Below are 24,999 nucleotides of genomic sequence, written 5' to 3'. Positions count from 1 at the left end.
GCGAGACCTGGATCGACACGGTTGTGGCACAGAGCTCGATCTGGAGATGATTAGTCTGCGCTAGCGAGGTCTATCTGTTTTCTACTATATATGAATAGATATAGACCTGGTGGTGTCACTATGTACGAGTGTGGAATCCAAAAACTTCAGTTCACTCCTCTGCCGGAGTCCCATCAGCATTTGTGGTAGGTTTCTTCTTCTTTTTCGTGTCAATCTTCTCGACTTTAACGTCTTTCATTCCCTTTTCCTCCAGCAATTTGTGGATGTAGGCCTCGACTTCGTCTGCCAGATCACCTTGGATGACAATTTCTTCCTTTTTCTCGGCGTTCTTGGAAACTGAGCAGCCCGTAGCGAATTTCGATGCAAACGTCTTGGCCAACTTCTTCATATCGATTTCAAACACCTCAAGCCCACTAATGGCTACCATACTTTTCCGTTTAGTACGGGCTTCTCTTCTAATGATCACTTTGGACGAAAGCTTTTTCGCCAATTCTCGTTGTTCGCGGTTTTCTTGTTTGGACTGCAGTCTCTTGAGGTCCTTTTCCAGTTTTTCTTCACGTTCGTCGCCAATGGAGCTGGCGGCCAGCTTGCTGGTTGTTTCTTCGACCGCTGCATCGTCGTAATATTTGGAATACAGACTTGGATGCTTTTCTTGCACCCAGACCTTACAACGCTTCAACTTCCCGGAAAACTCACAGTAATCTAGGGGGTAAGTGCATACATCACAGTAGACAACAGATTTGAGAGACATGGTGCAGAGATGCAAGGGAACAGTGCTGTTGTGAATGATCCATTTGTCGGAAAATCGATTCCTGCAGAGCTAAGCTCATCTACTAATTTACGATCTTGGTTATTGAGATTTGTGATCTTGTTGTACGAGAGAGATGTGTTCAAATGAATCTTTCTGTTTCTAAGAGCCTGACTTGTAGACTTTGGACGTTTATGATGCAATGTGTGCTATTTTCCAGCACTGTGGAGCCTAGTGTGAGTTTGCTGAATGTGTGAAGGTCTTGTTTGGGGTTATTTTTGTTGATAACAGTAGTGGTAAAAATGACAATGGTCTTCCCAAAAGCCTTTGACTACCCGTGGAGTACGGCATATACTTTGATGCAAAATAGGCTTGTTGCAACAGAGCTTTCAGAGCGAGTAGGAAAGCCGATGGGAATAGCCAGAATTAGTGAATTGGATGTCACTCTGTACTATTCTGTCGCTGACGTTCGAGAAAAGGTTGAAACCATTGAACAGGATTTCAATAAGCGTCCAAAGCAGTTTGATTTCCTGGAGCACTAAAAACTAGTCTTTAACATAAGCCAGGAGTCCATTAAAAACCTAAGTCAAGCTTTATTTAATGAGGTCGCGTGATTTCCAGTACATCTCACTCTTTTCACAAGACACACTCTCTCCCCTCGCCACTCAGCCCACCAAATATGTTCTGCTCTTGAACCTTGTCACAGCTTAGTCCATAACTGGCTTCAAGTAACACTCTGGCTCTCTAACACGTATATCACTATACACGCTGAGAGGAGCCCACAATGTATAATTCAATACCGGAACAAGAGAGAGATGCCCATCAGGAACACCCGGTGAGCAAGCCCAAAGAAGTCGTCAAGTGACGGTTGAAGGCTTGTATTAGAGCCTGGTTTAGATACTGTGATCGATTTCTAATGAGCGATAACTTTGGGAGGAAAAAATCGCAGCGATGGGTGAGCGTTTCCAAAGGAAACTATAACGGTCAAGAATGGGACAGCAGTGACGAAGAAATGGACGGTTTCGATCACTCAAGTAATCCGTCTGGGTCTAAACCGATCAGTAAAAAAGCACCACCTCTGCCTGAATTGAGCAATGGTAATCCCACAAACGAAATAATAATAAAGAAGGTTGAAGATTCCCAGATAAATGAAGGCACAGACGAACGTTCATCAACGGGATCGGCTTCAAGTGGTCAAAAATCCGATAAAGAAACTCCAAATCATGAAACGGACTTGGCAAATGCTAATAAGGAAGGTGCCAACTCTGTGGCTTCGGAATTTCAGTACTCAGAATCTGATGACGACGATGACGAAGAATACAGGGTACCCCAGACAGGATACTTTGCAAGCTTAATGAACAAACAAGAGTCAACAAGTGGTAATGAGCTTTCGCAGGAACCAATTGAGACGGCAAGTTCTCTCGAGGATGGCCATAGAAACAGTACAGAGACCAAAAATTCCGCTAACGTAAAGCCGTCGTTGGACTCTCCTAAAGAGTCTTTGGGTGATAGAAAGGATTCAGTTTCGGAATTAGAGTCCTCAAACATCCAAAAAGAGCTGCGTCTTCTGAAAAATGATCCAGAAATTGGTTCTGACGAATTTGAAGATTATTCAAAATCTAAGGGAGCTCAAAGTGATGCTACGCACAATTCTAGTGGTTCAGACGAGATTCCTCAAGAAGAGAAACTACGAGGCTTGATTTCGGCAGAAACGTCTTCTAGCGCTCCGTCGGAAAACTTACACGCAGATCACTATTCGTCAAGTCAGGATGAAGTTCGAAGGTCGCATTTCGGGTCACGTCGTTCAAACCGGTCACTTAGTGAGGAGCGCAATCCACTTGGCGAGTTACATGAAGGACTCTCAAATCAAAATACGCCAGTGAGGTCCTCACATTCGCGAAGGAGGAGCGTGGTAACAGATGCTTCTGAGGAATCATCCACGAATCGAAAATCCAGCATCAATTCATCTGATGGGTATGAGGATAATGCTTCATTTTTCAATCAGTATGGAAACAATAGCCCGCAATCTTCATCTGCAGGTGGGAGCTCTAGATCTCCGCATAAAGGACAAGCTTCATCACCTTTGCATTTAAGGTACACATCTAAAACGGAGCTTCGTCCCTCGGACCGGGCGGAGCAAGACTCCATAGCAGAAGAGGAGGAAGATGTCACGAACGACAAACAACACTCTTACGCTGATACTGGTGTCATCGATTCAGATGACGATGACGACGCTGAAAGTGTCATAAGAGTTCCAAAAAACGGCTACTACGCTCAGATCATGAAAGATCTTCCAAAGGATGCCACCAAAAACGAAGAAATTGAAGCTGATGGCAGCCAAGACGACGCGGAAAGTGACCTGGTAAGCTCCGAAAGTGGCTCAATCACTGACAGTATTCAGGCCTCTCGTGAAAGGCCTATAGACAGTCAGAAAGTTTCTCACGAAGGGAAGAACAGCGGGCCTGAATCTACAAATGATGCTGCGGATGATAGTGACTCAGTGGGTACCAATGAGGATCGTAAAAAGTCGGCTTTAAGACAGTCGATCAACTTAGGTAAGTGGCAACCAGACACTGACGCGACAAGAGCGGGATTCTTGGGTGGTGCGCCATCTACATCCCAGGTTCCTGACGGATACGTGATTGATAGAGATGGCCAAGTGGTTGACCTCAATCCTTCAAAAATGAGAAATGATAGAGCGATATCTATGTACTCTGATGCCGCAAGTGCATGGAATGCATTCCCGGCATCAGCTGGTACTATGGGCGGTGACACCGATACAGTTTACGACACCAAGACAATTTATGATAACCAGACTATTTTCAATGTACCAGGTGCAATTGTAAACCATGGTACATTACCTCCATTACCTCGAGATGTGCCCAATAGTGCGCGGACCAATACATTCGCAGATTCTGACTCTATACTGAAGCACCTCAATGGCGAAAAGAGGCAGCATTCTTCTAACCTGAAGGAAGACTTCTCGGTACAAGCCCCGAACTCCAGCGAGATCGCACAGTTGAATAAAAAGACAGTTCCATCGATGAATCTGGATGCCATACTCCAATCGAGAAGCAAAACTCATGCAGGCAAAATAAGTGAATTGGAAAACTATTCGAAGGACCTAAACGACTACGATAGCGGCCTGCACACATGGATTAACTATGCTTTAAAGTCATCTGCGTCAGATAGAGACTACATTTTCGACGATTACAAGGTAAACAAGCACGTCAAAGACGCATACGCGCAAGCTGATGAGCTAGGTAAGAAAATGACAGTAAGCAATACAGTAGCAAATGTCAATCAGAATGTCTCCCACCTGAAGCGTAAAGTTTTCTCACACTCCATGAAGGAGAAATCAAAGGGTCTTTTCTCATCGATTGGAATAAAGAAGATCTGATTTGCAGCATACTCCCAGAGGTTTGGGGCTCAAAATGATAGCGATTACGAAAAAGGAAGGTAGGATTTGATGCTGTGGTTGTTATATTTTCGTATTTAGGTAAAACCATTACGAGTTATTGATTTGATGATACGTTCGCTAGTCTTTTCTCGCCGTGTTTCCTCAGCTCTTTGTCCATGAGGTCTCTGATGCGATGGGCACCCGCAATTCCAATTGCAAGAACACTTTCCATGCGGTCGAGTGCTAGTTTATCTTCAACAAGCAGCAACGATAGCTTTTCCGATCGCCCCATTACTCCCAAGGTAACGCTGCTCATAGCATTTTCTTCGACTGTATTCAGATCCAAAAGTGGAGTCGTATCGTACAGTCCTATTGAAACCCCACTTATGTAGTCGTAAATCGCAATACCAGCGTCTATCAAAGCCAGAGTAATACCGTTGATAAGAGAGCCCATGAGGCCTCCGTCTTGTTGTAAAACGTGAATCTGGATATCGATTTGAGTCCGAGGATACAGGTGCATCAGTATGTTTTTTTCAAAAGTGCGTACTAGAGCCGTCTGCATTTCGAGCACTCGTCTTTCATTTCTATGAGATGACTTGCTTCTTTCGGTTTTGGAAAATCTGGTGATATTAACAGAAACGGTCAGCACTGCTTTCGTTGCATTCGTATGTGAGCGTAGTTTAGGTTCTTGCGGTCCATTCACTAGAGTAATGATCTTATTGTTGCCCTGTTCCAAGTAAGACGAACCATCCGATGCATTGGCATGTGTATTTATTGAGCATTCAAATCGACGAAGCTCATTCCACCGACGACCATCCACACGGAGACCCTCGGGAGAGTATATCTCAAGTCTAGACATGGCTTGAAGAGGTCTTTACTTCTCTTTTTTGATGTACTCGATTTAACTAAATGTTGAAGTCTTCTCGATGAACCTGTAATTTTTCAAAAATACATTATACTGGGATCAACGTAAAACAAAAATCGACGATATGGAAATATGTCCAAAGGACTCAGCTCACAGTACCTAAATATCCTTCTTTTGCTGGATGTGGGCATTAGAACGAGCTAAATCTTGAATGAATTGACCCAGAATCCACACATTGGCAAGGAAAAATGATATGCTAGCCAAAAACAGACCGGGAAAGAACACATTTCGGCCCTTAAACTCCAATAAATAGCCTTGGAGAAGCCATAGTGCCTGTGTAACGCTCCATGCGATAGCTATGCAGATTCCTTTGGTTTTAGAGAGCTGAGTCCTTGCGAGGTAGAAGGGAAGGAAATTCAAGTACCAAATAAAGTACTGCGACGTGCACACCTTGTTGAACGTAACGAAAGCGTAAGTCTGTAGGAACAGTATGCAGAGCAGATTCAGAAAGCTGCGGTTGCGTAACACCAGCACCGATAGTCCTAGTGTCACCAACGCTTGGGGTAAAAAAGCCAGTTGCGCACCGTATGACTGGTCGGGAAGGGCAGACTGGAAATACAACAGCATGTGGAAAACCGAGAAATTGTGTCTGTGATCAGTGCGATACAAGTGGTAAAAATATGCTTGGTCCAGAAACTCGTCTCCGTAAAGGCGGTACATCCCGTAGCAACAAGATCCCAAAGAAAAAAGCGTGGCAGTTCCGATTTTGAGCAGGGCTCCGAGCCCAGCCTTTTGGTTAAAATAAACGTATGCCGCTATCGGAATGCTGTAAATGATTGGGTATATCTTGAAATGAATAGAGAGACCATAGATCAGGCCGGAAACAACGTACCTTCCTTGACGTAGACAGTATAGTGAAAGCAGGATCAGGAAACACAGCACGCTCTCAGCGTTTCCGCGGGTGCTTATAGTGATAACCATAAAATTTAGAAGCCATATTGAGCTCAGGACAAGACGCTTGCGATGTGTCTCTGAATCTAGTAGCGCCAAAATCAGTGCTCCTGTCAACAGATCAAACACTACAAAGAGCATCTTGCCAAAATGGATCCAATTGAGGTAGTGATTGGGCACTAGCAGCCAGCTCAAAAGTGGCGTATAACGGTAAGTGTCTCGCAGAAAGGGAGAGAGACCTCGAAAAACGTATTCTGCAGCATCGTGAAACACAAAATAGTCTATATCTGTGTATTTGACGTCGAAATGCTCATCTTGGTAAATGCCATAGAGAAAGAACCCAACTCTTAAAACAAACGCAACGAAGAAAAGCGTTCGAGAGCTGAAAGTTACCATGCTAGTGAAACACGGCACCTGAAACTCAATGGCGTCGTAATTGAGCTTGCAGAAGCACTCTGTGGCTCACAGCTTATGTTTTTGAGTCAATTTAATGCTAAGATTCCATACTTTGATGAACTAAACTCACTTAATTTCACTACATTAACGACAGTGAAGAACAAAGCTTCACCGGCGTTCACACAACGTGAACTTGCGCTTCACTTGTTGAACATGGATGAGCACCAACTCAGTTATGAAGAGTTGGTGGATCATATAGTCAACGACAAGCCCGTTCCTAATATTCTGCATGTACCAAACGTAACGCTTTCATCATCTCTTAGTAAAGACTCCAATATGCACCAACGGCTTAAACCGTGGGAAGCGGCAAGAATTGTGGCCACGGCGAGTGAAACTAGACCGAACCCCAAACCGCCGGCTCTGGTAGTCCCAAAAGGCGAAATACATCAATCTAAAAGCTTAGAAAGCCTATCGAAGTACTATTCCATCGAAACTGAGTTCGAAGAGCAGTTACAGAAGTTCTTGGGAAACAGCGAAGGTAGCTCAAATAGTCCAGAAAAAAGAGTGTGACCGCATTGCATAGGTCGTGTCATTATCCCTCATATTTTGCACATACATACATACATATATATATTCTAAAGTTTAAGCTCCGGAATGGAACATCGATGCATCCACCATACAAGAAAACAAAAATGACACATTTTATAAAGCCTACTGTTGTATCGTCTATCTAACTGTGATGGGGGCGTAGCTGTCCTCTATTTGGCACCGCTTGTCCGCAGAACAAACTCGAAGCACGCTAGGGCAGCAGCGTTCGCAGGGAAACTTCTCAAGAAACTAGGCACGAAACCTTTGAAAAAGCCCGGCAGACCTCGGGTGCGCCAAATATCCGACGCTGCCATTCTCCAAGACTTGAAGCTCCCGTCGTACTTGTCGCTGCAGAGCACCACCTGCTTGATAACGTCACTGGGGTAAGCCGTGGTCCAGAATCCAAATGAAGCACTAAAGCCACCCGCCCAGAAATTAATCGCAGTGTCACTCATGTTGGTGTTTTTCTTAAACCACCGTGTGAGTAGCTCGTAGGACCCCCACCAGTATACAAAATTGGTTCTGAAGATCAGAGTGCTAATCAACCCTTTGTACAGTCCTCGCACACCATTGACGCCGTAGACTTTGCGGATCACATCGATGGGTCCTTTGTATTTGGCAGTAGAGGCATCGTATTGCACTTGTAATTTAGCCTTTGCTAATTCAACTGGCGCAGCGATAAAACTGACGGACCAGCCAGCCATGACCCCACTTAATATACACCCCGAAAGCGGTAGTTTCTCCTCATGAGTGTAAACGTATTTTTTCAACAACATCCGGTAGTTGTGAAGACATCCTAGCATGACGGAATCCATCAAAATCCATCCAACCAGTGGAGGAGTGAACCCCAAGTAAAAACCCCGCACACCTTGCTGCTTCATCGTTTGATAAACACAGTCCAAAGGTCCCCTGAATCGTCCAGTATCCTGGGACGTCTGTAATCTCACTTTGATGGTGTCGAATGGGTGTCCTACCGCATTTTTAGCAAATCCTGAGAACATACCCGCAACAAATCCCATTAAACGCGAGTACGTCTCATTCGGTATTGCCACATTTTTTTCAGCGGTACCAGCCATTGTAGAGACACTACTTTGGTTGCAATGTTGCGAGAATTGGACGTTTTTCAAGAGTGCTCATCGAGCTCATCGCCTAAATTTTTCATTTTCTAGTAATGACACACACTGTTTAACAATGAGATACCACTCCCGGCGACGACTAAAAGCACCTGAGCAAGCGCTTTGAAAGACCTGATCTTTATTTGTTGGTGTTGGTAAAATTGTAGACGAAATTCCGACTATGTAGACGGTGTTAGGTATAGGTATCCTACTTCGCAATGAGAACCTGGACATTAAAATCAGAAATGGAAATGGGAATTACACTATATTCTGGTGGAGCGGTGAGTATTCCTGGTCTATTCTAAGGCGGTTCCAAATGTTTTGTTAGGCCCTACAATCTGAAATTAGAAACTTGAGTGAATAAAACTCTCGGATTGCCAGCTGTGATCACAATTTCGAAAAAAAGATGGTCTATTAAAACTGCAAGAGGGATGTTGTCTCAAACACATGTTTAATAGCAGTTTAAATCTCCAGTGAATCTTTACCAGCAACTGAATCTGTTCGGTGATCATCAAAGATGTCTCATCAATGCTGACGCTATCCTACATCTGGGTTAACTTCTTGTCACTTCGTCCTCTGCTGTCTGTCATTTCGTACCGTCCTGTCATCGAAAAATAGTCATTGATCTTTCAGCATAGGAACAACCATACCGCGGGGTGATAGTCTGATATATCACCCGTACGAATCGACGCTTACTCGCCACTGCGTTCTACGTTTCGTTTCCATATTTGGGACAGTTTTTGGTAAAAACTAGGAAGAAGACATCGACCTAGAGAAGGGCAAACGAGCAAGACATTCAGATTTGATAAGTGTCGTAATGTTCACCATGCATCAGTTGCACAATTGCAATGAAAGTATAGCTTCTTTTTCTCATTTTCGTTAAGATTCATCGTTCATACTTTGTTCTTCTTGATCGCGGTTGACAAGCTCAAACGCTTAGCCGTTGACTGAGGAAATTCCAGCTCCGGAGTAAACAATACTAAAACAATATATCAAAGATTATATATGCCATTTTTCCAGCCCTTGAGAGCTCACCCTGTCGTCTTTTCTTAGTCTTTCGTTATGGTCTCATCGACCTCGAAATATAGTATAGTTAATGTAATTATTACAAGTTATTCAAGTTAAGATTTCCCTTTTCACGTCGAATGAACCCGTTTGTCTGAAATTTTAGGTCTTCTGCTACCTCATAAAACTGTTCTTAAGATCTCATCACGCTCCCTTCTTCTGTTTGGCTTCAATTCACTTCCCATGTCCGAGGTCACAGTGGAAACGACACAGCCTGGTGATCTCAACGAACAAATGCGTAACTGCACACTCGCTCTAGAGCAATATTTGCAGAGCTTTATAAGCTTAACGTTCTTCGTGTGTTTCCATAAATCAAGGGAAAGCGATACCGCAGCTGCAGACAGGACGTTTGAAGAACTGCGCTTAAAAACGAAAGGGTTAATGTCTCAAACACGAAAAGTGCTCGAGTCCTCGAATGAACTTGGTCCAGCTACGCTCAAGACATTGCTAAGCCCTCAATTTCTACACGAAACTCGTGAATGTTCACAAACCCTTTATGACGAAATGGCAGAGGTTTTAAGGCGAATTGAAGAAAATGACCTTGAATTTCTTGTGGGGATGCTACCAACACTCCGAGCCATGCACAACTGCATTCTAGGTTTCATACAGATATGCCATTTTGTTCGAAAACTACCCGTTCAGCAACAATACTCTTTATCTGCGCTTCAAACCCAAGTACTGGAAAAAGAGCTGCGGAGCGATCTTCTCGATCCTTGGCAAACACAAGTCAACCGTCTGGTCAACTGTGTCAATACAAGCGTCTTCGTGATTGAGTTTTGTACACAGCAACACAAGGTGAAGGAAAAAATGGACAACCTTCGAGAAAATGGAGCTCTCGAAGACGGTTGGCCCTACTGGAGAAGTAAAGAAGAACGTGCAGCTGCCCGCGTCGAGGTTCTAACAGAACTACAAGAACACTCGAAGGAAACAGAAGAGAACAAAAGAGAGGACAAATCCAGATAACAGCCTAAGCAAGTACACACAAACCACCTGGTATAGCTTCAGCAGATGCAGCTCGTTGATCGAAGATATAAGGCAAGCATACTGATTTGAATGGAACATCTTTAAACACCCGTACACCACATGCAAATGTCAGCTGATTATAGCACGCTACACGAAATCACCCAATAAAAGATCACTTCTAGTGCCCAGACGATACATCATCCCGTTGAGAACTCCTAGACATCCAAAAAAGACATGTCTGAAGTGCTCCAAGAGATCCAGAAAAAGCTAGTGTTCCCAATTGACTTTGCCAGTCAGCGTCGCACGGACCAATTGGTGCATCGTGCTCTACTTTTCGGCACTATTTCAGCAAGTTTAATCGGGTTTCTCACCCAATCGCTTTTCAATCTAGTGATCGGTTTTGGAGCCACCGTCGCACTATGTATGCTTGTGACTCTTCCCAGCTACACAACGTACAACAAGAAACGCCTTGAATGGGTCAAGCCCAAGATTCGGGTGTAAAAATTTTGAAATCGCTCTGTTTTTCGCGCAATTCAAGCCCTTTTTTTCAACATTCTCGAAAACGAAGCCAATTGAAAAGGATCTCGTCATATCAACTCCATTGTACGTTTCGAATCCCAGAGATTTGAACTCTTGCTACTTCGACCCAGTTTGAGTGAGTTGTAGACGTCTAGGAAGGCAGTTTGCCCGGTTCGGTCATGTTATCGCAAACAATCTCGTGATACTACGTATACAGCGGAATACACCCAATTGGTATAAAAGCTCGAAGGTATAAATAAGGTGGAGGAAAGAAAAGATCCTAAGGATAAACAATCAACGGCTTCGTCTCCGATCGCTTATACCTCGGTCAACAACTAAAGGCTCAGAAATTCAAAATGACTGACCATTTGGGGGCTCTTTACTTGGGATTCGATCTTTCTACTCAGCAGCTAAAATGCTTGGTCATTGACCAAAACTTGAGATTAGTTCATTCAGAAACGGTCGTTTTTGAGAAGGATTTGGCCCAGTACAAGACGGAAAAAGGAGTCTACTTCCATGAAGACGGTACAGCCGAATGTCCGGTAGCAATGTGGCTCGAAGCAATCGATATAGTATTCGAGAAAATGAGCCAGCAGACTAATATCGACTTGTCAATGGTGAAGGGGATGAGCGGATCGTGCCAACAGCATGGATCCGTGTATTGGTCGAAAGAGGGCCCCGAGCTGCTTCCTCAGCTTACCGAGGATGCCAGTTTAAAGGATCAACTTGCAGCTCGTGCGTTTTCTAGAAACGTGTGTCCAAATTGGCAGGACCACAGCACCGGAAGTGAGTGCCAACAATTCGAAGAAGCATGCGGTGGAGCTGCGGAATTGGCGCATGTCTCCGGTTCTAGGGCCCATCATCGCTTCACGGGACCTCAAATCCTGAAGATTGCGAAAAAAGAACCTGAAACGTATGCCAATACGCACAAAATATCACTGGTATCATCGTTTCTGGCTTCTGTTTTGGCCGGCCAATTCACTACTTTGGAAGAAGCGGACGCTTGTGGTATGAATTTGTATGATATTGAAAAACGCGCTTACGACGACACCCTGCTCAAGTTGATCGACGAAGACACGCAGAGGCTTAAAGAAAAGCTTGGGGGTACTCCTATACCATCTGAGAAACCGGCCCCCGTAGGCATCATCTCATCGTACTTTGTCAAAAAGTACGGTTTAAATCCCGAATGCCAAATTTACCCTTTCACCGGAGACAACCTAGCCACCATATGCTCTTTACCCTTACAACCTAATGATGTTCTAGTGTCTTTGGGTACCAGCACAACGATTCTGCTCGTTACAGATCAATATCATCCGTCCCCCAACTATCACTTGTTTCTTCATCCAACGATCCCCAAACATTACATGGGCATGATTTGCTACTGTAATGGTGCACTTGCGAGGGAGAAGATCAGAGATGAACTGAGCGAAACGCACGACTGGGAGCCTTTCAACACTGCTGTCACTTCACAGTCTCTCAATAATGATAACGAAATTGCATGCTACTTCCCCCTAGGAGAAATTGTGCCAAACGTTCCTAGCTCCTACCGTCGAGCAATCTTTGGCAAATCCTCCGACGGGAAAGGTGTTGAGCTAAACTTGGTCGAATCATTTGAAAACGTGGCCCACGATGCCAAAAACATTGTTGAATCCCAGGCGTTGAGCTGTCGCGTCAGAATCAGTCCGCTTTTGTCGGAGGATTGCGCAGACACGAACTGCAGAATGGGATCTTCTCTAGTGCATTTCGACTGTGACAACTTTCCACTTACAGAGTACACAAAACGTCCCAGGAGAGCATTCTTTGTTGGAGGTGCCTCCAAAAATGATGCGATTGTTACACGGTTTGCGCAGGTCTTGGGAGCCACAGAGGGAAATTTCCGCTTGGAAACGCCCAACTCTTGCGCGTTAGGTGGATGCTATAGGGCCCTATGGTCACATCTGTCGTATGAAAAGCTGACGTCGTTGACCTTCGACCAGTTCCTAAACAAAAATTTCAGATGGGACACAGATGTCAATTCCGTAGGCTCGACAAAAGAAAATGACTGGCTGTATTACAATGGTAAGATTCATGCACTAAGCGAGTTGGAGAAGACCCTGTGAAAATGTAGCGTACACACTGAATACCAAGAGTAAGTTCTGGACTATCGAGCGTATGTACAAATGAGATAATTAAGTTGATTTTCGTTGAACCCTTAGAACCATTTTATAGCTGGTTAATCACACCAGTGCCCCAAAACCTGTGAATACTTTTGAAAGAAGCGCCAGCTACGGATTGGTAGCAGGTTCAGCTTCTCATGCATTTCCCCACACTGTTTAGTCACCGATAACTTCCCGTAAAGATCTCAAAATTCCACACGGGAAATTTCACAAAATAGCCAACAAAGGCCTTTATTATTCTGGGAAGTTGTGCGTCTTATTGGAGTCTGCTGCTAGGCTAGTAATTTTCGTGACGCTTGCTTTACTGTGATATCGCGATCTTGTTCACCATGTTAAATCTTATTGGTAGGGAAAAAAATTGTATGTTGAATATAAGAATTGAAGCTCATCATCAAAGATAGATTATAATTTCAAACCACTAAAAGAGCGTTTAACACAGGTTTGTGGAGTACGTGAGGCATCTAGAATGTTTGTTCGCAATGCTTTGACTGGTTCTGTAAAAAAAACGGCTCTCTTCCGATGCCTACACAGCGGACAATCGCTTTTCAAAGCCGAAGTGTTTGCAATGCCAGCTATGTCCCCTACAATGGAAAAAGGTGGGATTGTGGAATGGAAATTCAAAGTTGGAGAGTCCTTTTCTGCTGGTGACGTTCTGCTGGAAGTGGAGACCGATAAGTCTCAAATCGACGTGGAGGCCCAGGATGACGGGAAGCTAGCAAAGATTATGATCGATGATGGAGCCAAAGATGTGAAGGTTGGTGAGCCCATTGCTTATTTGGCAGAGCCCGAGGATGACTTGGCTACTTTGGAATTTCCTACCGAAAGCGCTCCCAAGCAAGCAAAACCACAGGAAACCGCTGAACCTAAAGCGTCTTCGAAGACTCCCGTAAACGACGACTCCAAGCAAAAGAGCGAAAGTCGCGCTGCCAACAGCGGTTCGTCTTCATCTGGGAAAGCCAATGCTTCTCAAGTGCTGCTCCCATCGGTGCAGATTCTACTGCACGAAAATGGAATATCTAATGAACAGGCTTTGAGCAGCATCCCTGCGTCCGGTCCCAAGGGCAGAATTCTCAAAGGTGACGTTTTGTCGCATCTAGGTAAAATTTCTGAGGGCTCGGTCACCAAACTTACGAAATACATTCAAAAATTCGAAAAACTAGACCTCTCCAACATAGAATTGAAGCAACCAGAACCACAACAAAAGCCTAAGGAAAATGCCCCTGCAAAGCCACAACCTGTGGTGCTTTCGGAGCAAATTCATTTCAAGACGGCTCCTGACGTCAACACGGAGCAACTTCTACGGTCGTTGAAAGCTTATATCAACGAGGCCAAATATTTATCGCATGAACAACCTGTTGCCAATGCAAATTCGGTACATTACGATTCTTTGTTTGAGGAATTAATCACTCCTGAACCAAGACAGCAAAGATTCCAAGTTTCGTATGATGTCGTTCCCCTATCGACCGGAGAATTGATCTCCCAACAGCAAGACGATATTTTTGACCTTCTAGCGGGCTCTTCTACCAGAGCGAAAGTAGAGCATGAAATCGCTTCAAGTAACGAGTTTTTGATAAACTTGGACGTTAAAGTTAGCGATGAATTTGCGGATGCTAAGGTGAAGGCTCAAAGGTTTGTGGATTACGTTAAGGACTTAGAGATTTCTTTAGAGAAGTAGTCAGTCGGCCTCGTCGAAATTATTGTATATTCCCACTTAAAAGAAGCAATTGGACACATTAATCAATGTTGATGGCGGAGACGAAAACATAAATGATAGGTAAAATTGTAAGGATGCTGGGGGACTTTGTTGAGTGGTGGAGTAGTCGAGAAGGAGCGGATAAGTGATAAGACGGAGATTTAGGTACCGTATAGTCCAAGTTTGGTGTGTTTGGGGTGATATTGATGGTTGTGTTGCTAACATCACTTTATACTATTCTGTCATTGCATCTTAGTTGGGTCAAGTTGATTGTTTTGAGAATTAGAGAACCGAGAGACGAAAGTCCTGGTTCGTATTATCTACATTGATCGTTTTGAAACCACTACGATTACCAGGGGTTGATTGTTTCCCAGTGATTGATGTACAGGAAAATAGTCGATATTCAGAGATCCAGATATGACCTGCAGGTGCTAAACGTATGCGACATAAGGTCGCACTACTCAAGATATGGTGTGTTTGGAATGTCATCACACGGCAAGCGTGCGAGACATTTGGCGATGTTTCTTATTGTTTGTTTTAGCTATATGACAAGAATTGACAACGCAGTGGAACATTTTATACCCGGCACTATGAGGAACATATACTATGACAGCCAGCCTACATCACTTTTATCCAAACTGGCGCAGGGAAGCTTCGTGAACCGCTACTAATGATAAAGACGGCAACTCAAAATTCTCAATTGGAAAAGCCCCACAATCACACGTAGCAATAGGAATCAAGCATATTCGGCCACGTATGCAATTCCAACAAAGGAGAAGTGCTTTCCAGTAAAAGATTCTACGATAAAGTGTCACGTGACGAAACGACCATCATATGATGTTCAATTGGAAGCTTGGAGTTCCCAGAAAAAAAAAAGAGAGATGAGGTAAACAGGATGAAGATGAGGTGGTAGTGTATTATTGGAAATATTTTCTAACCTTCACGGTTCAATATGGTTGCTAGCAACTGGGTGAAAAGAGTTTGAAAAATTGTTGGTGAATTGAAGACGTCACGTGATGCAAATTTCAGTACTTATCTCGTTTCGCGATCCGATTTCCTCCTATCTGCATACTGCATGGTATGCGTTTAAAGGGAAGGGATTATGAATATGCGCTTACGGGGATGGATGCAAGAGGCAATAAGCATGGATGAACAATTGAGAGCGTCAGCGATCAATTGTGAATGACAGTAATGGCTAGTGGCATAGTTGAACAATTGAGAGCGTCAGCGATCAATTGTGAATAGTAGAAAGGCTATTGGTATAGTCTAACAATTAAGAGCATCAGCGAAGCAGCAGCAATCAACTTTTCAACTATACTAATAGTCCTATAGCCCTCTTTTAGGATAGTCCTATAGCCCTCTTTTAGGTTCACAATCGAGAGCGTTAGAATATTGGAAGCAATCGATCGCAGATGAGAGGTTATTCATTTATACTGAAAGTCATCACCACGATGCACAATTATGCTTCCAATATTCTCTACTATTCGCAACTGTAGTTGTAGTCATCTTTATTCACAATCGATCGCTGTCGCTCTCAATTGTTCAACTATAACAGACGCCACCATTATTCCGAATTGATCGCTGACGCTCTCAATGGTCAGATTATACCAAAAGTCATCTCTACAATTCACAATCGAATGCTGACGCTTTCAATTGTTCAACTATTACAGTCATCTCTATAATTTCCAATTGATCGCTGATGCTCTCAATTTTTCAGATATGTTACTAGCTATCTCTACTATTCACAATTGATCGCTGATGCTCTCAATTGTTCATCCGTGCTTATAGCCGCGTTATTCACAACTGATCGCTCACGCTCTCAATCGTTCAACTATGCCACTAGCCATCACTGTCATTGACAACTGATCGCTATCGCTCTCATTGTTCAACCATACTTCCGGCCTCCCCATAAACGCATATTCGCTTATGCTTCACCACCCTCCATCCACATATGCACATATGCAATTATGCGTTTATGCGGTGGCGTGATGTTCTCCTCCAACGCGTGGTGCCACCCCAATATCCCTAGAAAATCCCGTACAAAAACAACTCCCTCTATAATAAACACACCATTACACAAAAACAAAAAAGGGTTAACCCATACATCTCCGCGCATCGCCCAGATCGACTATATAAGGAAGACTTCAGCTACCTTTTCCCACATTCAAATCCATTCCCTCTACTTTCATTATTCTCTTTTGCTTCTTTCCCCAGCAGTTGTTTGAATTTACATCAACACACTCAATACCAATCAAAAACCACACATTAACAATGTCTGAAATTACTCTAGGTCGCTATCTTTTTGAAAGATTGAAGCAAATCGATGTCACCACCGTTTTCGGTTTGCCAGGTGATTTCAACCTTCGTCTTTTGGATGAAATCTACGAAGTCTCCGGTATGAGATGGGCTGGTAACGCCAACGAATTGAACGCCGCCTACGCCGCCGACGCTTACGCCCGTATCAAGGGTATGTCGTGTTTGATCACCACCTTCGGTGTCGGTGAATTGTCGGCCCTAAACGGTATTGCCGGTTCTTACGCCGAACACGTCGGTGTTCTACACGTCGTCGGTGTGCCATCCATCTCCTCCCAGGCCAAGCAGCTATTGTTGCACCACACCTTGGGTAACGGTGACTTCACCGTCTTCCACAGAATGTCCGCCAACATCTCTGAAACCACCGCTGTCATCTCCGACTTGGCCACCGCCACTTCCGAAATTGACCGTTGTATCCGTACCACTTACATCCGTCAAAGACCAGTGTACTTGGGTTTGCCAGCCAACTTGGTCGACCAAATGGTCCCAGCCAAGCTATTGGACACCCCAATCGACTTGGAATTGAAGCCAAACGACCCTAACGCCGAAGAAGAAGTCGTCGCTACTTTGCTAGAGATGATCAAGGACGCCAAGAACCCAGTCATCTTGGCCGATGCTTGTGCCTCCAGACACGACGTCAAGGCCGAGACCAAGAAGCTCATTGACGTTACTCAATTCCCATCTTTCGTCACCCCAATGGGTAAGGGTTCCATTGACGAACAACACCCACGTTTCGGTGGTGTCTACGTTGGTACTTTGTCCTCTCCAGAGGTCAAGGAAGCCGTTGAATCCGCTGACTTGGTCTTGTCCGTCGGTGCCTTGTTGTCCGATTTCAACACCGGTTCTTTCTCTTACTCTTACAAGACCAAGAACGTTGTCGAATTCCACTCTGACCACATCAAGGTTAGAAACGCCACTTTCCCAGGTGTTCAGATGAAATTCGTTTTGCAAAAACTTTTGACCCGTGTTGGTGAAGTTGCCAAGGACTACAAGCCAGTTGCTGTTCCAGCTTTGCCAGCTCCAAACGCCGAAGTCGACGCCAAGACTCCATTGAACCAACAATGGTTGTGGAACCAAGTTGGCAAGTTCTTGCAAGAAGGTGACATTGTCATCACTGAAACTGGTACCGCCGCTTTCGGTATTAACCAAACTCACTTCCCTAACAACACCTACGGTATCTCCCAGGTCTTGTGGGGTTCCATCGGTTACGCCACTGGTGCCTGTTTGGGTGCTGTGATGGCCGCCGAAGAAATCGACGTGAACAAGAGAGTTATCTTGTTCACCGGTGAAGGTTCTATGCAATTGACCGTCCAGGAAATCTCCACCATGGTCAAGTGGAACCTAAAGCCATACTTGTTCGTTTTGAACAACAACGGTTACACCATTGAAAGATTGATTCACGGTGAAACCGCTCAATACAACGACATCCAGCCATGGAAGCACTTGGACCTATTGCCAGCTTTCGGTGCCACCGACTTTGAAGCCCTCAGAGTTGCCACCACTGGTGAATGGAACAAGCTAGCTGAATGCTCCAAGTTCAACAAGAACGACAAGATCAGAATGATCGAAATCATGTTGCCAACCATGGACGCTCCAGAATCTTTGGTTAAGCAAGCTAAATTGACTGCTGCCGCCAACGCCAAGTCTGCTTAAATGGACTATTAAGGTGAAAATAACGAACAATTAAAAACCAAACGTTTTCTGTTTATTAGTTGAATAGTGTTTATGTCCCAGCAAGTAGGTTTGTTATAGAAATGATTGACGAACTTTTTATCAAGAAGTGTTATAAAGGTTGTTAAGTGCCTAGGAATGGTAATCGAAGGTCAATGGGCAGCTGGAAGAAATGTTGCCAAGTTCGTAGGATACCAACTCGCGAAATGAAAGGATAACTGAGATGTCATGAAATCAGATGTTTAGATTTAGGTGAAGACGATTTGGGGGAAAAGTCGAACTAATAGCCACAGTGGTACGGAACTGATGCTTAAGAGAGAAATATAAAGTTTCCAGTGCCTGATGGAATTCGATATAACGAGCGCTAAGGCCAAGTGCGAGATACGTGGGTGACAAGTTTTCATCACTGATTACCCACGCGTGCCATTTGTTTTCGTGGAAAACAATTCAAAGTAATGAATTGCCCATCTGTAAGCCCTGTAAAGTAATCCTCACATTTTGCAACCTTATTCATATAAAGCCCACGGAGTTCGTTTCGATCTAATACTGTCATTACAGACAACTAAATCTAGTCTGAATTTGCCAAGCGAATTTTAAGTCTGCCTTGAAAAGATTTTGACCTGTACTCTTAGAGTGATGTGAAAGGGCAATGCCCTGCTATAGCTTAATAAAACCACTATTGTTCGAGACTCAGTCAATAATCTGCGATAGGTGCGTTTCCTCAAATTCAACAAATGATTCTATGGTCCTGATGCCGCCTTGCGTTCATTGGCAAAACGAATGAGTTCCGGGTATAAGCTTTTTTTAGTGTCATCGTCGGGAAGCGTTAAGGCCAGCAATGATTCAAATTTGGCATGGCAATCCTTCCCGTCAAAAAACACCCTCCTCTCTGGCAAGACACCCTCCTCTCTGGCAAGACACCCTCCTCATTTAAATAGATGTTCATTTTCTTCGCAACCTCGTCCCATTTTCTAGCACTTTCACCAAACTCCGATTGTACCTCAAGATTCATTAACGTCAATACGTGTATCGGTGTAAAAGGAATCCATTTTCGTTTCGCTATAGTGAAGGGACAGAAAAAACACAGTAGTTGGCAAAACCCTAGCGTTGAAAGTATAACTGTCACTCTTAGGTTTGCTTTCCAAGCCATGAGCAAATATACAAGCACGGCAACAGGAAGACATTTTAATGCTTGCTTGCTACCGTAAACCAAATCATACACTAACGAGCAGTGATAGGTGTCTCTGGGCAAGCTTTGGCCTGCCTCTTGAACCGTTGCAATTTTGCCGCATCCTTGCGAACTCCAGTAATTTCCATAGCTGTTCTCATAAAGCTCAGCGGCGAGTAGCTCATCGTGATTTTCGGATGGATCATTGACGATCGGGAGATAAAATTGAGCCCTGAAATAGCTTAGACATTCCTCACCGTCGTAGATACAATGCTTGGAGTGCCAGAAACCTTCTTGAAGCAAATATTCGTTTGCATGTTGTGCAATCGAATCCCAGTCGTCATATTTGAAATCTGATCCAAGCCCGACAACTTCCTTCACCAGCCGTGACCGTAGCTTGGAAGTGCTATCTACTTTTCTAAGCTGACAAGCAAGGGGCAAGGATGCCAAAACAAACTCAGCACATAATAACACAATAACTTTAGTAATCGGCGAAGACCACGTACCAGTTTTCTTCAAAATACTTGCAGCGATCACCGGAAAAATTGCCAATGTGAAGAGCCAGAGGTAAAAGTATTTTGCTTTCGCCATATCGTGCAATCTCCACGATAGTTTGCTGCTAAAAAAGTTAGCGGGCAGTTGAGAAACGTCTGGCCTCTGCCTGCAACACTGTGATCCTCTAAGCATGGCTAAAAGCTGTAGGGTCCGAGCTTTCCATGAATTAGATGCTCGAGTGCTGCGGTCAGAGTGATGAGTGCCAAGAATTGATTTCCACATACGTATGCTACAATGCGTATATATCTCACGTGATAAAGATCTGGCTATCTCGAGACGTTTATTACGTAAGTAAAGAAAAGTCCGAAAACAAAAAGAAAAGGCACTTTCATACGATATGATCAAGCTTTCGATACAGCGCTACCATAACAATCAAACTAAGATGAGTGTACACTACCATTACACATTCATGTGTCAAAGTATCAATGATGTTCTTTCAAATTTCTGGCCTGTTTTATTGCATGGATTTCAAGCCAATTTGTTAAACATCTACTTAACCTCAAGCGCGACCCTGAGCCTCGTGACAAAAGTGAGGGGGAACAATGCTTCAACGAGGAATGAGCTTTTCAAGTTCAAAATATTTCATAGGGACCCAAGTAGCCGGTGCCTCTAGTAAAGAAGTATTCCTCTCACTGACAACTATTCTAGATCAAGAAGTCACGCGGCATAGTCTGCGATATGCGCTGTGATTGATAGCCGAGTACGGTCCAAGAGCCAAGCTTCCCGGTGGTTGACAAGAGGGTCTTGGTTGCGACGATAGTATACTACAAGATAAACCACCCCAAAAAGTTAAAATGTGTTGGTAATCTAGGGTAATTGTATGGGCTAGTATGTTGTATGTGCCCGATCAACTGAACGAGAGTGACCGGTTGGGAATAGTGTACGTTGCCTGCCTACGTCAGGCGTACTCGTGGAAATTCGTGAGTGGAGTAAAGAGCTTGAAGCAGCCATACTTAGTGCGGTGCACACGTCCGGGATCGCAGGCTTTGATAGTAGATCTCTTTGCTCTCAGTTTTTCGAGAAATCAACTTTTTTTTGAGGCGGTGTGAGAAAGAACACCAGACAAGCGATAGTCTATTGGTTAAGGCTCCAGAAGTCTAGATGGAGCTGCAAATGCCGGTCCTTGTGTTGCTTTTCGGCACATGGTCATCAATGTCTCTCTTTTTATGAAGATTGGTAGACCAGCCTTTCCAAGACTAATCAGAATGTTGGAAAGGCTCTACTCCCATTAACTTCAAAAAAATGCTTCCAAAGTCTCAGGTCCCTATGCGGCTCTGAATTCACTCGCAAAACGAATAAGTTCCGGGTATAAGCTCTTTTTAATATCATCGTCTGGAAGCGTTGCGGCCAGCAATGATTCAAATTTGGCATGACACTGCTTCCCGTCAAAAAACACTCTTTTATCTGGTAAGACACCCTCCTCGTTTAAATAGGTGTTCATTTTCTTTGCAACCTCATCCCACTTATTTGCGCTTTCACCGGGCTCCGAGTGGTACTCCAGTTTCAAAAGCGTCAATATGTGTAATGGTTGAGAAAGAGCTCTGCCTCTGCTTCTTCTTGTAAGGTGACAGGACGAACACATAAGCTTCAAAAACCCAAATACCGACGCCGTAGCTATGATTTTTAAACTCATTTTCCACTTCATGTAGAGGGAACTCAGCACAACAACTGGAAGAAACTTCAATGCCGGCTTGATGCCATGGATCAAGTCATATACAATCGAGAATCGGTACGTGTCTCTTGGCAGATTTTGATTCGGTTCTAGGGCCGCTATTTTCGTAATCAACTCTTGCGAGCTCCAGTAAATTTCATAGCTCTTCTCATAAATTTGAGTGGCGAGTTGCTCATCATGCTTTTCGGATGGATTCACAACGAAAGGAAGATACACTTGGTCTCTGAAATAGCGTAGACATTCTTCACCATCGTAGATACAATGCTCAGAGTGCCACAAGCCTTCCTGGAGCAGATATTCGTTTACATGTTTTGCGATCAGATCCCAATGTTTATGAGCGAAATCTGATTCAAGCTCGACCACTTCTTTTAGCAACACTGACCGCAGCTTCTTAATATTTTTCCGTTTTTTGAACTGGGATGCAAAAGGTAATGTTGCCAAAACAATCTCAGCACTCACGAACACAGTGAATTTGGTTATTGATGAGGACCACGTACCAGTCTTCTTCACAATGCTTGTAGTAACCACCGGAAAAATTGCCAGTGCGAAGAGCCATACGTAGAAGTACCTTGCATTCGCCAAATCGTGCAATCTCCACGATAATTTACTGCTAAAAAATTTAGCGGGCAGCTGAGAAACGTCCGAACTCTGCCTGAAAGACTGTGATTCCCGAAGCATAGCTACAAGTTGAAAGGTCTAGGGTCCTGGCTTTCCATGACTTGGGAGCTCGAGTGCTGCGGTCAGGATGATAAATGCCAAGAGTTAATTTCTGCATATACACTTCACGTGATGATATTTTGGTTGTCTCGAGACGTTCATTACGTAATTCACGAAAAGTCCGAGAAAGACTAGAAAAGGAGCATTTTCAAATCTTCAAATGATATATTCAAGGTCTCGATACAGCGTTACGGCAACAATCAAACTGAAATAAATGCACGCTGCCATTAAATAGTCTAGATGCCAATGCATCAAAGATGCTCTGCAAAAAATCTGGTTTGTTTCATCGCATAGTTTTCGAGCCATTTTGTTAAATGTTTACTAGATCCTGAGCGTGACGTAAAGCGTTGCGGCTGAAGTGAGCGGTAAATGTATTTCAACGAGAAACGACCTTTTCGAGGTCGGAGTATTCCGGGGGGAGCAAAGTAGCCGGTACTTCTGGTTTTCCTATTACTATACACTACTATGACGCCAGAAATCACGCGGTGTAGTATGCAATACGCGCTGTGACTTATCATGTACGGTTCAACTGTCAAGCTTCCCGATGACTGAAAAGAGGGCTACGGTTGTAATGAAAGTATACTACAATACAAACCACTCCAAACAGTGGGAATGTCTCGGTAGTCAAGTTTAAAACTGTATTGGCTTGTAATTGGTTGGGAAGAGTGTATGTGGGCGAGTCGCGTTAAGCATACTGGTAGTAATTTGTGACAGACCAGTATGTAGCTTGGCGCACCAGCTATAGTGCGGTGCACACGTTCAAGATAGCTGGCTTTGCTGCTAAATTTCGTTGCTCTAGATTATTCGAAAAATCAACTTTTTCAAGACGCCCTCAGTAAAGGCTCCAGAAGTCTAAATGGAACTGCAAATGCCTGCCTTTGCGCAGGTTTTCAGCGCATGGTTTTCAATGTCTCTTATCCTGTAAAGATAGGTGGACTAGCCTTCTTAAGAACAATCAAAATGTCAGTAAGGTTCTGCTCCCACTAACTTCAAAAAATGCTTCCGAAGTCTAAGGTCCCTATGCGGTTCTAAATTCACTCGCAAAACAAACAAGTTCAGGGTATAAACTCTTTTTAGTGTCATCCTCCGGAAGCGTTGCAGCCAGCAACGATTGAAATTTGGCATGACATTCCTTACCATCAAAAAATACTCTCTTGCCTTGAAAGACACCCTCATCCTTCAAATAGGTGTTCATTTTCTTTGCAACCTCGTCCCATTCCCTAGCACTTTCACCGGGCTCCAACTGTAGCTCCAGTTTCAAGAGCCTCATCACATTCATCGGTGTGAAGATTACATGTTTCCTGCTCATTCTCGTTAAGAAACAGAAGGAGGCCAGTAGTTGTAAATACCACAATACCGAATATGTTACTAGCATTGTTAGGTTAATTTTTGAAACCAAGAGCAAAAAAAACAGCATGACAAGGGGAAGAAACGCTAATGCTTCCTTGGCACCAAGGATCAAATCATACACTAACGAGAAGTGATAGGTGTCTTTGGGAAGAGTTTGGTTGGTCTCTTGAACCGTCGTAAACTTAACGCATTCCTGCGAATTCCAGTAGTCTTCATAGCTCTTCTCATAAAGCTCAGTAGCGAGTAGCTCATCGTGATTTTCGGATGGATTATTGATGGATGGGAGATAAACTTGAGCCCTGAAATAGCTTAGACATTCTGCACCGTCGTAGATACAATGTTCAGAGTGCCAGAACCCTTCTTGGAGCAAATATTCGTTTGCATGTTGAGCAATCAAGTTCCAGTCATCATAGTTGAGATCTGGTCCAAGCCTGACAACTTCCTTCACCAGCAGTGACCGTAGCTTGGAAATGCTTTTAAGCTTTTTCACTTGGCAAGCTAGGGGTAACGATCCGAATGCAAGCTCACCACTGAATATCACAATGTATCTGGTGACCATGGAAGACCAAGTATTAGTCTTCAGCACAAGAATCGCAGCAACCATCGGAAAAATCGCCAGTGAGAAAAGCCATACGTAAAAGTATCTTGCTTTAGCTATGTCGTGCAATCTCCACGAAAATTTACTGCTGAAAAGCTCTACAGGGAGCTGAGAATAACCCAATTCTCTCTTGCGGAAGGTGGAATCCAGAACCATAGTCAGAAGCTAGATAATGTAGAAACCAGACTAACAGGCTTTGACTTTTGAGTGTTCTGATGAGATCGATGGTTGTTAATGAACAAGTAATCTACTCTATTGATATATAATGACAAGAAACGTGATAAAGTCCGAGTTCTCTCGAGCCGTTTCTTACGTAAGCCGTGGTCGTTCTAAAAAGAAAAAAGGGTCCTGGAGCCCTAATTATGCCTGGTTCCATACCGAGCGGTATCGAGATCGAATTAAGCCTTAGTATTATTCATTCACAAACTCTAAAGATACAACATTCAAGCCACCTGTTCCGTACGAAGCCCTTTTTTCAAATTCGCGTTGCTCATTT

The 24,999-nt window shown here is 43.9% G+C and overlaps 14 protein-coding genes across 14 annotated transcripts; 7 read left to right on the top strand and 7 right to left on the bottom strand.

Annotated features, from left to right (window-relative positions):
• Nucleotides 1–151: 151 nt before the first annotated feature.
• TMA22 (LALA0S06e00914g1_1) lies at nt 152–751 on the bottom strand (the record flags this gene model as incomplete). Its single annotated transcript, XM_022771715.1, has 1 exon — nt 152–751. The coding sequence occupies one exon, from the start codon at nt 749–751 to the stop codon at nt 152–154; it is 600 nt and encodes a 199-aa protein (XP_022628891.1).
• A 913-nt stretch (nt 752–1,664) lies between these two features.
• On the top strand, nt 1,665–4,148 carry FYV8 (LALA0S06e00892g1_1; the record flags this gene model as incomplete). Its single annotated transcript, XM_022771714.1, has 1 exon — nt 1,665–4,148. The coding sequence occupies one exon, from the start codon at nt 1,665–1,667 to the stop codon at nt 4,146–4,148; it is 2,484 nt and encodes an 827-aa protein (XP_022628890.1).
• A 115-nt stretch (nt 4,149–4,263) lies between these two features.
• SKI6 (LALA0S06e00870g1_1) lies at nt 4,264–5,007 on the bottom strand (the record flags this gene model as incomplete). The annotated part of the gene is made up of 1 exon (XM_022771713.1): nt 4,264–5,007. One exon carries the CDS (start codon nt 5,005–5,007, stop codon nt 4,264–4,266), a length of 744 nt encoding a protein of 247 aa, XP_022628889.1.
• Nucleotides 5,008–5,172: 165 nt separating this feature from the next.
• Nucleotides 5,173–6,360, bottom strand: GPI14 (LALA0S06e00848g1_1; the record flags this gene model as incomplete). Its single annotated transcript, XM_022771712.1, has 1 exon — nt 5,173–6,360. The coding sequence occupies one exon, from the start codon at nt 6,358–6,360 to the stop codon at nt 5,173–5,175; it is 1,188 nt and encodes a 395-aa protein (XP_022628888.1).
• A 213-nt stretch (nt 6,361–6,573) lies between these two features.
• Nucleotides 6,574–6,930, top strand: LALA0_S06e00826g (LALA0S06e00826g1_1; the record flags this gene model as incomplete). The annotated part of the gene is made up of 1 exon (XM_022771711.1): nt 6,574–6,930. One exon carries the CDS (start codon nt 6,574–6,576, stop codon nt 6,928–6,930), a length of 357 nt encoding a protein of 118 aa, XP_022628887.1.
• Nucleotides 6,931–7,118: 188 nt separating this feature from the next.
• On the bottom strand, nt 7,119–8,024 carry LALA0_S06e00804g (LALA0S06e00804g1_1; the record flags this gene model as incomplete). Its single annotated transcript, XM_022771709.1, has 1 exon — nt 7,119–8,024. The coding sequence occupies one exon, from the start codon at nt 8,022–8,024 to the stop codon at nt 7,119–7,121; it is 906 nt and encodes a 301-aa protein (XP_022628886.1).
• A 1,287-nt stretch (nt 8,025–9,311) lies between these two features.
• Nucleotides 9,312–10,091, top strand: CAL4 (LALA0S06e00782g1_1; the record flags this gene model as incomplete). The annotated part of the gene is made up of 1 exon (XM_022771708.1): nt 9,312–10,091. One exon carries the CDS (start codon nt 9,312–9,314, stop codon nt 10,089–10,091), a length of 780 nt encoding a protein of 259 aa, XP_022628885.1.
• A 234-nt stretch (nt 10,092–10,325) lies between these two features.
• Nucleotides 10,326–10,592, top strand: SPC1 (LALA0S06e00760g1_1; the record flags this gene model as incomplete). The annotated part of the gene is made up of 1 exon (XM_022771707.1): nt 10,326–10,592. One exon carries the CDS (start codon nt 10,326–10,328, stop codon nt 10,590–10,592), a length of 267 nt encoding a protein of 88 aa, XP_022628884.1.
• A 374-nt stretch (nt 10,593–10,966) lies between these two features.
• On the top strand, nt 10,967–12,709 carry XKS1 (LALA0S06e00738g1_1; the record flags this gene model as incomplete). Its single annotated transcript, XM_022771706.1, has 1 exon — nt 10,967–12,709. One exon carries the CDS (start codon nt 10,967–10,969, stop codon nt 12,707–12,709), a length of 1,743 nt encoding a protein of 580 aa, XP_022628883.1.
• A 523-nt stretch (nt 12,710–13,232) lies between these two features.
• PDX1 (LALA0S06e00716g1_1) lies at nt 13,233–14,441 on the top strand (the record flags this gene model as incomplete). Its single annotated transcript, XM_022771705.1, has 1 exon — nt 13,233–14,441. One exon carries the CDS (start codon nt 13,233–13,235, stop codon nt 14,439–14,441), a length of 1,209 nt encoding a protein of 402 aa, XP_022628882.1.
• Nucleotides 14,442–16,730: 2,289 nt separating this feature from the next.
• Nucleotides 16,731–18,425, top strand: LALA0_S06e00694g (LALA0S06e00694g1_1; the record flags this gene model as incomplete). The annotated part of the gene is made up of 1 exon (XM_022771704.1): nt 16,731–18,425. The coding sequence occupies one exon, from the start codon at nt 16,731–16,733 to the stop codon at nt 18,423–18,425; it is 1,695 nt and encodes a 564-aa protein (XP_022628881.1).
• An 844-nt stretch (nt 18,426–19,269) lies between these two features.
• Nucleotides 19,270–20,388, bottom strand: LALA0_S06e00672g (LALA0S06e00672g1_1; the record flags this gene model as incomplete). Its single annotated transcript, XM_022771703.1, has 1 exon — nt 19,270–20,388. One exon carries the CDS (start codon nt 20,386–20,388, stop codon nt 19,270–19,272), a length of 1,119 nt encoding a protein of 372 aa, XP_022628880.1.
• Nucleotides 20,389–21,430: 1,042 nt separating this feature from the next.
• Nucleotides 21,431–22,516, bottom strand: LALA0_S06e00650g (LALA0S06e00650g1_1; the record flags this gene model as incomplete). Its single annotated transcript, XM_022771702.1, has 1 exon — nt 21,431–22,516. One exon carries the CDS (start codon nt 22,514–22,516, stop codon nt 21,431–21,433), a length of 1,086 nt encoding a protein of 361 aa, XP_022628879.1.
• A 1,057-nt stretch (nt 22,517–23,573) lies between these two features.
• Nucleotides 23,574–24,659, bottom strand: LALA0_S06e00628g (LALA0S06e00628g1_1; the record flags this gene model as incomplete). The annotated part of the gene is made up of 1 exon (XM_022771701.1): nt 23,574–24,659. The coding sequence occupies one exon, from the start codon at nt 24,657–24,659 to the stop codon at nt 23,574–23,576; it is 1,086 nt and encodes a 361-aa protein (XP_022628878.1).
• Nucleotides 24,660–24,999: the final 340 nt, after the last annotated feature.

The sequence above is a fragment of the Lachancea lanzarotensis genome, scaffold LALA0S06, assembly GCF_000938715.1.
Source record: "Lachancea lanzarotensis genome assembly LALA0, scaffold LALA0S06, whole genome shotgun sequence".
Taxonomy (NCBI): Eukaryota; Fungi; Ascomycota; class Saccharomycetes; order Saccharomycetales; family Saccharomycetaceae; genus Lachancea; species Lachancea lanzarotensis.
This window is presented reverse-complemented; position numbering and strand designations above follow the sequence as displayed.